This window comes from Coccinella septempunctata, chromosome 2, assembly GCF_907165205.1.
Source record: "Coccinella septempunctata chromosome 2, icCocSept1.1, whole genome shotgun sequence".
Classification (NCBI taxonomy): domain Eukaryota; kingdom Metazoa; phylum Arthropoda; class Insecta; order Coleoptera; family Coccinellidae; genus Coccinella; species Coccinella septempunctata.
The window spans coordinates 39,663,658-39,674,839 of record NC_058190.1 but is presented as its reverse complement, the minus strand read 5'-3'; the positions used below and the strand labels follow the sequence as shown (position 1 = coordinate 39,674,839).

The following is an 11,182-nucleotide window of genomic DNA, read 5'->3' as shown; positions in this document are numbered from 1 at the left end:
GGTTTCGACCAAATCAAGTACCCATGTAAAGTTTCTTTGTCTGTTCAATTCTAGATAAGAATCGGAGGCAAATTAATAATCGATATTATCAGACTAAACTCTTGGGAATCGTAGAAAAGAGATTGACCAATATTTCTACATCAAGTCTGATTGGAAAAAAGATTAATTACATCTACAGGGAACTCTGGAAGCGTGCACTCAAGATATACAATCTATGTCAAATATGGATGTCCATTCCCACTAAATGGACGAGGTGTGCATAAGAACTGTGAAAATAGGAAACAGAAAAACATTTTCCCACCAAAAGCTAAAATCCTCACTTATAATCTTCTGATTTCTAATTTCATTAACCACTTCCGCCAAATGAGGGATTCGAATCTTAATCTTAATATTCTTGATTCTCAAGTCCAAAACCAATTATATACACTACCAATATACAGAGTGATTCAAAAGTCCAGGACAACTTTAGGAAGTGATAAGAGTTCTATTTGAAAAAAAGAATTTTCTTGAAGTAAATCAAACGATTAAATTTTTTCATCATTTATTTTCATGAATTCTAAACGAGCTGGGATAATAATTTGAATTCTGGAAGATATTGTACTCATAGGATTTTCAATATTTTTATGTTTTTTTTTTTGAGTTCCTACAAAACCGCAGTGGCGTAGTTTTCCAGTCTACTTAGTCTTCGATCGTCTTAAAAAGGTAGATTTTTTAAAAGCCCCTAGGAAGTAGGTTCCCGAGAAAAATTATTTCAAAGTTATGGAAACACCAATATATTATTGGCTCACAGTAATCAAAACTTTTTATTTTTTTATGCAACTTATGAAATGTTTCCTTTGAGTTGAAGAATTCAACATGAAACTGATGATTGTTTTATTCTAATTCTTATTCTCTTTTCAAAGCTGTATAATATGTGGGTAAAAATCATAATTACATTAAAAATGTAATAATTTTATTATGGAATGTAGGTACAGATAAGAAAAATTAGTTTCGTATGATATTTATTCATTTAATATTTGATTCCAACTACACTCAACTATAAGTTTATCAATTGAAATGAATAACCTATGGAAAAATTGATTCGTGCTCATGAATTAAACTGATAAGGACTAAACTTGTGAATGATATTCTTATTTAAATTATTCAACAGATATATTTCCAAGGAAGAAATTTTGTACCAAATCATCCAAATTCTTCTTCAACAATTTTTGTCATCCAGATTTTACAGCTTTGGAATTTATTCACGTGAGGTAGACTCTTCTGGATACCCTACCATTAATCTTAGAGTCGCCCACATTATTCTGTTCGAAATAAAAATCTCGTGAGTAATGTTTTTGTTTCAAAATTCTCGTATCTATTTGTTTTTTAATATTACTTCTCAAGCTTGGGTCATTTAGTTCACCAAGTTCTTCCTTTTTGTGATTATTCTTTTTTGGATCAGAAATTTGTCTACACATTTTGGTTTCGATTCTTCTTGATATCCTACCAATGATTTGCTTGTCGTAACTTACTATTTCTTCGTCTTCGCAATTTTCTTTAATATCAGAACAATATGGAATCACTCGTTTCAAAATATTTTCATATTGTTTTGAAGCAACTAACTGTTTCTTGTTCTCCTTTTGTTCACTATAAGAAATTTCCGATATAGTTGGTTCTTCTTGATATATTGACATTTTTTTTCCGATTTTCTCTTCTTGTTTTTCAGAAACGTTAATATATTCGACATTGGAAATGGAATTATTTTGATCATTTTGTCTTTCTTTATTAAATGATCTGCTGTTTGATTTATTGTCACATTTTGATTTATTCAGATGATTACCTTTTACATTATGTAATTTTTTTTGTTCATTTTGATTTTTTCTTAATGGGTTGTCGTGCTTTGCTAACACTACTGAAGTTTTTAGCTCGAAACATTGAACAAAATTGGGAATTTCAAAACCATTTTCTCCTTTGTTTTTTCTTCTATTAGTGCTTTGAAATTTTTTTGATACTGAATTCGTATCAGAATTGGAAGTTTGCTTGTTAGTTAAAATTCTTTGCGATGTTCTTAGGTTCACGATTTGCGAATTATTTCTCTTATTCTTATTATTGTTGAGGATTTCTCTTCTTCTATTTTGTGGTTGTCCTGTACTTTTCCGAACTTTATTCTGGTGATTCTTCTTGAAATCTTCAGGTGTATTCACGTCCATTTCCGGTATTTTTAAATTTCCGTTTTGCGAATACGGATCAGAGTGTGCGAACGCTTGCAGATGAACGATTGGGGAGTTTTTTCTGACATCACCAATTTTCTGTCCTGAAGAGAATTCCAATTCCAGGTCGATATTAACAATCTGGTGATTTCTGTATTCTTCAGATCGAGAATCTTTTAATTCTTCTATATTTCCATTATTATGATTATGATATCCTTCTATTTGAACAAAAGTTGAATTTTGTTCACTATAATCTTGGATTTCAATTTTCTCCTTCTTCACCTCGCCTGAGGTACTATCTACCAGATTTCTTTCTTTCATTTTTTTGAAACTTCTTCTTGTTGATGAATTTTTATTATGTTGGTCCCCAGACATACTAGGGGACTTTGAACTTTTTTTTTCATTATGACGCATCTTGGGTACCCTACAATTGACTGGAGCTGGAATTTCCTCGAAATATTCTTCCTTATTCTTTTCATTCGTTTCAGATTCATCGAGTGTGAAACATCGTGAAAATTGTTTTTTTGATTTTCGTGACATTTGTTCGTTTTGGGTCACCTTTGACGTTGCGTCATTTGAATTGACGTTTTCTTTTATACCCACCTGCGTATTCTGAACGAATTTCATACTGTTCAAAACATTTTGTCCCTTGTCAGTTTGAAAATTTTCTTGGTTCTCAGTCCCAGTGCTTTCAAATGTTGGTAAAACAAAATTTTGATCATCATTGAATATTCTTGGAATATTGTTCACTTCTTTTTTCTTACTGATGGGACTGGACACTTTTTGTTCTTTATTTGTGTCTTTAATACTTGAAACATTTCGTTTCTTGCGTGTATTTCTGATTGGTGGCTTTGAAATAATACTTTTTAAATTATTTATCGATACATGCTCGTTTAACTCATCTTGACTAGAATTTTGAATGGAATCAATTGAAATTACTTTGGGAATCTTTCTTGTTATTTTGCTGCTTGTCTTGGGTTTTCTAGGTTGTTTTCGATTCATACTCTTCACGAACAAAATATCAATGTTTCCACTATTCTCTTCTACGTCATGTTCAATGTTCACAACTGAATTTATTTCGAAATTGAAATTGTCGTTGGTAGGACTGTTGTAAAGTAGATTTTTCTCTTCATAATTGTTTTTAAGGGAGTTCGTACTCATTTCTAACAAATCGTCATCAATGAAATTGAAATTTTTTATTACAATGCTTGAACTCTGAGTGATATCCACTTTTGGATATTCGTTTACGTCTTCAAATGACTCAAATGGATCCCTCTCTACAATGTATAATTTTTTACTATTCCCTTCACAATTATTTTCCAGTTGAGTGTTATCTTCGAAGGTGAAATTACTATTAGTGGCATTATCGTAATTATCCAAATATTCTTGTTTCCCAACGTCAGACGATTCACTGAAAAAGGCATCGTACATTAATTGTTCAATTAACCGACTTAGAGAGTGCATAAGACTAATTGTAGAAATGAAATCAACTGATGGTGTAGTCATCAGGAATCTAAAATACATAGACTTAATAGACAGTCATACCTAATTAACTCCACTTTGTTATGAATTGAAATTTCTTGACCTGAACCGTAGTTCCCGTTTGAAGCTTAGATTAATGAAGAAAAAGAGAAGGATTTGGGATACCTTCGTAGTGGGATTTATAAGGTTGTAATGATATGTCAGTGAATTGAGAAAGAAAAATTTTTTAGTCATGTTTGTGATTAGGCATCATTTTTATGAAATTAAAAATTTTAATTAGAATATTTTGGATATGCAAAATGATGTATCAAATCCATTTATATTTTTCCAAATGTTCCCAAGTATTCTCCCCAAAATTTGCAGTATTGTAGATTTTTTCTCTCAGTTGAAAACATATTACCATATGTACCTCCAACACACAGAAATTTTTATAACGTTTTGAGACAAACGTAGATTTCTTTGATTTGTTTGGAGTCTGAAAGGTTTTGTGCTTCGTTTTCAAGAAACAGGGCGTTACATGTTTCCAACAATAAGAGATAACTCTTTAACCCTGTATTCAAAAGAGCTCGGCATTCCATGAGGAGAATACCGGACTATTGATTCTTGTATACTAGATGGAGGTGGCTATTTCAAAATATAATTTGAAAAGCTTTATGATGTAATAAAATTAATTGCTGGATTGATTTACCCGATTTTTTTTTGCATAACAATTTCTTACTTATTGTACGAGGTCTTCAACGTGAAATAATCACCTTTAAGTATTCATTTTTACCAAATCTCTTTCAAATATCTCAAGCCGTTTCGACAAAATTGAGGAATTGCTTATTTATTTGGAATGCATTCTTGAAAACGAAGTATTTCGGGACAAAGGCATAAAAAAACCTCCTGAATTTGTTCAGAATTTTTATGAAACACCTTGTTCAGTAAAGTCTCAGATCAATAAAAAACAATAAATGTTCTTTATTGATCTGAGAGTAAAGTATATCGCACGTGGGTTTTGAAATTTTCATAGTACAGAGATGCTTACATTTGCTCAATATTATCTCTGGATAATCTTTCACATTGTTCATTTCTGATTTTTTTCGAGGAAAATCTGCCCAATTTTGTCGAGGGCCTTTGTTTTTTTACCATTTCTTTCACATGAGCCGATTTCTCAGAATGAACTTGGTGCACTTTTGAATACATCGAATCTCCATCCACTAATAATACATCTGTAATAGAGCATAAAAAGTCCAAAAGTGTCTTAAACCCCATTTTTTCGTATGGAATATCAATTCCTTCCAACTCCTTGAAGTCTTCATTCAGTTGGGAAACATCTAGAACAATTTGTGAGGATATCAAAATACTTCTTAACAGTTTTTTGATTTGCAACAGATCCAAAGACATCATCGGTGGATGTACTTATGTTGTGACGTTTTAAATCATTTTCAAGAGACATTTGTTAGGAAATTGTCAAACCAATCATTGAACTAATAGCAAATTCCATTGGCATATTATGGAGGTACTAAAAAAATGCAAAAGATCTGGAGTTGAGTTTACCAATGGATTTATTAGCTTTAATTTGCTAATAGAGCCAATTCTATTAGATGAAATGTAACCTTCATTATTAAACAACAGACATTCAATGAAATTAGAGCATTTTAATTGAAACTCCTTAATTTTGTCCCAACTATTCATTTACACCCTGTATATAGATAAGATGAAAATGTTTATGAAAATTGTCTGTGTAGTAATACCATATCGATAGATAGACTATAACAATAGATTAGATAAAAATTATATGTTGTTGAGTTTTGGAAATTTTTAATTAGTGTTTGTTTCCGTATGATATGAATTTATTTATTTCAAAGTTTTGAATATTATAATCCAATATTAGTCATAATATGTTATATCTCTATATGAGAATTTCATTTTATTTCATTATTTGAAATAGGGAAAAAGGGGAACTAAAAACATCTGCCGCCATCTGCTTCCGGCTTATTTATTTTCCATACAATACAACAATAGGAAAAAGGACCCTCCAGATGAAGAACAGTCAAGCAGATGGCATATAGTGGACTGCATTTAGAGGGGCCATGATGATATTTTTAGTAATATAACATTCTCCTTTTCCATTGTTGATTTTGATTCACAAGAGGTAGATTTTTCCACGACTAGTATCAGATAAAAGGTACTCATGGTTTTAGTTCAAAAAACGATTTCCTATAATTCAGTATACACTGATTCATGTAATTATTTCACATATCTTTATTCTAAAAATAGAGTTAATTTCCATATATGATATAGGAAAATGTATAATAATTAAATAAGTAAATCATTATTTTTTCCTAGTGCAGCTACAATGAAATTTATGGAATCAATTCATTCAATGTTCATTTTTAGACCTATTTTATACTTGTGAAATTTCGTTTTGGAGAAGCAGTAGTAGTACTCAAATTTTTTCCGACTTATACAAATTTTTCCAAATGTTCCCAAGTATTCTCCTCAAACTTTGCATTGTTGTAGATTTTTTTCTCAGTTGAAAACTTATGGTATCAAACACCCAAAAACTGTTATAACAACTTATAGAGAACTGTCGTTCTATCTATGACTTTTATTGATTGGAAATTGAAAACCAGGTATACCCACATCAAAAATCAAACTAAAAATAAATAAACGAAATGATGAAATATATCGATAATTGAACTCCCGATGATAACTTCATATGAATAATGAAAAAATACTTATTAGGTACTGCATTACACGTAGGCATTATGATTTTGATGAGAATGTTGATGTATGTATTTCAAATCCGAAAGACCTGAGAAGAAGCAAGTAATAAAAAGATTAATATTAACTACTGACATTTGTTGTTGCACAAAATGGTCATATTGGTCATCCACCTACTTATTTGTCCTAGAGTTCATCAGTTACATTTTTTGTTTATACATATTTAATTATACATAACTGGTATTCGAAAATGGAGCTGAGGAAGTTAAATTTCAGAATTTTCCAGTCTCATTTCCTCGGAAAATATTTTTTTATTCCGTTCTTGGATTGGAGTAGGTATTGATCAATAAATCCACTTTTTGAGCATCACATTTTCGTAAAAGTGAAGTCGATATAATGATATAAGTATATTTTTGCGATTTATTGAATACCTTCATGTACGATATACTATGAAAATATCAGAAGGAATATATCTTCAATTCCTCAATAATCTTCCATATGTTTTCATTGAATGAAACGGTTCCAATCATGATCTGATTCATTATTCATGTATAAATAGAAGTGATTCGACTGTAACTACTAACAATATTGTGAAATCATGGATAATTTCAATAATTCGACAAAGAATGCATGTTGTTTGAAGAATTCGATTGTGTATTTTGATTCATTTTTTCGATAACATCAAACGGCATTATTTTCTATGTGAATTGTTCTATAATGAATAAATGGCGTCTTAGAAAATATCCAGTATGGGTCGATAACAGTGGAATATTCCAGAAATGACGCAGCAGTTTACATCATCGCATCAAATGAAACATTCCACACGCCTTAAAATAGTACTTAGCATTGGGTAGAAAGGAGAAAGAGAGAACAACGTGTTGGAAAATAAGCCGAGACAATAAATCAATACTAAGCGCATTCTACTTTGCGCATGACTTTCTAGAACGTTCTCCTTAGGTGGGGGAAAATACTATATAAGCGAGTTTTGACTCCCACCCTGCCATTTCAGTGTAGTGTATGAACGTTCTAGTATGGGTACTTAGTGAGTGGTTTTGCTGAGCCAGGGAAGGAGGAAGCTTACAGGGTATAAGACGCCATCTTGGTGTAATAATCCAAGGAGTGGTAAACTGTATCATTGGTTTGAATTTTATATTTGTTTTTTCGAATTGATTTTTAATATTGTTCAAGTTTCGAAATTTGACTTGCTAAAATTTCGGATATTGAGATTTTCAAATGCCAAATTGACGGTTATATTGTTTGTAATCATGGTACTCCACAACGACACGATCATAAATCCGTTTATTTGAACTGGCCATTCAAATAGACTCATTTATTGATTAGGATCCGATCAAATTCTTCAGAAGTAAATTCGATTTCACATATACCTAGATAGTCTTAAAATTTAGCAAGTAGTACAAATGCACAAATATTCGTACCAAAAAATGTTTCAATTTCAGACATTATCCAACGCACGGCGTTATATAACTGCGTTTCCAAAATGGCGATTTGGGCGCGGCTGTCACGTGCCTAGTCCTTATGCGTAGCGGTTAAATCAGCAATGTCGAAGCTCTAGAGGTCGAAAATAATTGTGAGACAAAGTCATCGCTATATCTATTTGTTTGAGGAGGTTTTACTGGTATTTAGGAGTTGTATTACCAATCCAATATGGCCGGTTCGAACATACGTTGAACTTTAGTCCAACCAGATCAAGGGAGGTTATCGAATAGTTCTTGACGTTTAAGGTGTGGTTAAAGTATGTTGAAGTGAATTGAAGGTTATGTTCCCGTTAGTTGATCTCGTATCAATGACTAACGTTTATCGAAACTTTTTTATCTAACAATTGAACTGTTTATATCATCGATATTTTAAAATGACTTTCATTATAATGATTTTTAGTGATTAATAACCATATCTAAAACTATATAAAACTGGTGAATTGTTTGGTTTTCCGACTACCAAGTTGGTATATGGCGTTTGTACCGAAATAAAACTCTGAATAAAGCTTACTAGAACAAAATCAACAAAACTCAATAGATTTTTTATGATTTGTACACCATTTATCCCACTATTATTTCGAATTGTAAGGTCCCCTTTAGGAATATCTAGTCCATAGTGGGAAAACTAGCTTAAGCATCTTCAGATTAGAACATATCTACAGTAAGTACATGATTTCTTATACTTATTCACGCTGAACTATTTCTACTGACTCGATGATGTGTGGTATATTATACTAACTGAGTTGGGACCTAATTGAACTAAAATCTGACTTAAAAATGCTGAAAGAAATATCCAGGTATGCAAATTAGGGGAATTATATCGGCCATGCGTTCACTGTACATGCATCCCTATAGGTTCACATGAAAAGGTAGCAATACAAAATGTTGAGGGTTACAAACTAAGGTTATCGATACATGAGTACTAAAATAGATTTCTGAGTTTCACAACAAATATTCGTCAAGTATCAAGTGATACAAACTGTTCAGGGGATGAAAGAAATGGTGAAAATATGAATTGACACCAAAAAATATAAGTGGAATTGTCTTAAATATCCTCTTAACAAAAGAGTGTTGTTACGTTGTCCATCACGCAAAAAATTCTTGCTAAAAAACATTAACTCTATTTGATATTTTGGTTCCATCCAAGAAAACGCAAAAAATGCTGTATATAAACATGAAATACGTAATTTCTGCCCAAGTTGAATACATACCAACAAAACATTAAAAATTATAAATATTAGAATGGCAAATATATTTCCGAATCGGTGACCCAGGTATGCGTTATATCGGATTATCATGGTTTTAGAACCTACACGCCCTTTATGTAGTCTTAATTCGATTAATTTTCACTTGTTACAATTTTTGATACCTATATATGTTTATATTTTAATTTCATTACTTTTTATATCTTCATATTTCACAGTTTTTGTATGTTTCTATGCATATATTCTATATTGAAGTTTCTCAATTTCTTTCTATATATATCGAAAGAATATTAGATCTCACTGAACTCAGGTGCAATCCAATATCTCGAATCTCGAGTACTTTCAACGAGAGGAAGGTCCTGTAGATGTGCTTTGAGTAACTTATGAAGTAATCCGGAGGAAACTGAAGAAAATGAAAATATTAGACCGAGGTATCGCGATTAGACGGCTACATAAGAAAGAGAAGATTCCTTATTGAAAATGGCAGAATTCAACAGAACAGCAGCGTCTTGAATGTTTCCCATATTTGCTCATTCATATTATTCTCAGAGCCTTCCTCTCTGCTAAAGATCTAATACTTTAATTCATAATTCCTATACAGGTTTAGTGGAACTGATTTTCTTTCGATATTTTATACTTTTTGTGTTTAATAACTTTCTAAAAATCCCTGTTGCTTGAATATTTTTCATCTGCTTTGTTGCATCATGAAAAAGCACTTTAAATTTCACAGTTTTGAAACTTTTGAGTCGTGAAGCATTAGAGTAGGAGGCTAATTGTCGCATTCTAACATTAAATGTGCATTTTTTCGTATTGTGAAAAGAATTTTACGCGAAAATTTTTGAATCCCAAATATTTGTCTTTTTGTGAACTAAGGTACCTAACCCTTATTTGATACTACTAGAATTCTTGTTTAACGAGACCTTCATCACTGTTATTTTTCACATAAAAAAAACATTTCAAAATTTCACCAGTTTAGTTAGAATTTAGTTTACACTAAAATTGGCTTCCTGAGCGATTGAATGATATTAATCTTTGTTGAATGACAGCATAAGAGCCTAAGAATTGTGGCGGTAATCACACTTGTCTTTTATATTTGTTGCATCCTGAGCACTTAGGGGGTTGAAGTCGTTTGAAATATGTTTCGCTTAAGATTTCGAACCTGCATGTTCTAACAAACATTTTTGACTGTAGATAAGTACAAATTGTCATTTGTGGTAAATGAATTAAAATACTAAAAGTTCGAATGGTTGGTACTGTTCAAGATCTCCATCTTCGAAATGAGAAAAGGTATGATGGTAGTTCGTAAAAAAAAACGCGGTAGTTTCGGATCAAGAAGACGGAAAATACAAAGTATATTTCATTTTGTTGGTGTGGATTTTAAGTGTACCAATTATTTTTTCTTTCTTTTTCAAACGATGCATAAGATGCGCCAACCACAACATTTCATTTTGTAACTATCGACTATCATAAAATTGATGTCAATATGGTAGGCTCTTGATTTGTAGGCTCTGTATCTCTAAGTACATCTCAATCCAGAAATAATGTAAAATGGTTTATTGTTGCTTAGATTATAGTTTAAACTCGAGTCTTTCGCATGCTGGTGCAATTTTGAATTATTAACTTCTTCGTGAGAAAACTCATGTTGATATGGAATACAACTGAGAACAATCAAGGGATGGTTACATACCTAATTTCCTATAAATAAATTTATTCCCTTCTAAAGTACTCAAATGAATAAGTACGAATGAATAGAGTTGTTACAATAACATATGAATAGTATGAAGCATTGTTTATGTAAATATGAATGATAATAACATTTTATGATTCAATGAAACCATATATAAATTTTATTATTGAAGAAAAATTAACCAGTAAACTGTGAATATTTTACGATATCAAAATTTTCCTGTGTACCAAACGTAAATACGTTTCACGTTGATCAAATGCTGAAATTATTTATTATAGAAAATTACCTGTAATTGGTTGTCCGAAAATTCCAATACTCTTGATATCTTTCAGATGCTAAGAATAATCTAAAAATCAGATGGAATCAAATTGGGAGAATAAACCCTCAGAATGCTTCCTTCAACTGATTTTTATT

General features: G+C 31.3%; 1 protein-coding gene across 1 annotated transcript; it reads right to left on the bottom strand.

Annotated features, from left to right (window-relative positions):
* Window positions 1-999: 999 nt before the first annotated feature.
* Window positions 1,000-5,109, bottom strand: LOC123307662 (putative uncharacterized protein DDB_G0286901). Its single transcript, XM_044890058.1, has 2 exons — window positions 4,699-5,109; window positions 1,000-3,600 (listed from the first exon to the last, which is right to left on the bottom strand). The coding sequence occupies exons 1-2, from the start codon at window positions 5,058-5,060 to the stop codon at window positions 1,242-1,244; spliced, it is 2,721 nt and encodes a 906-aa protein (XP_044745993.1). The 5' UTR covers window positions 5,061-5,109; the 3' UTR covers window positions 1,000-1,241.
* Window positions 5,110-11,182: the final 6,073 nt, after the last annotated feature.

Coding starts and splice junctions, on each gene's coding strand:
- LOC123307662 (XM_044890058.1), bottom strand. CDS start 5,060: ATGATGTCTTTGGATCTGTTGCAAATCAAAAAACTGTTAAGAAGTATT. Junction 3,601..4,698: donor AGAGATAATATTGAGCAAAT/GTAAGCATCTCT, acceptor TGCCTTTTTCAG/TGAATCGTCTGACGTTGGGA.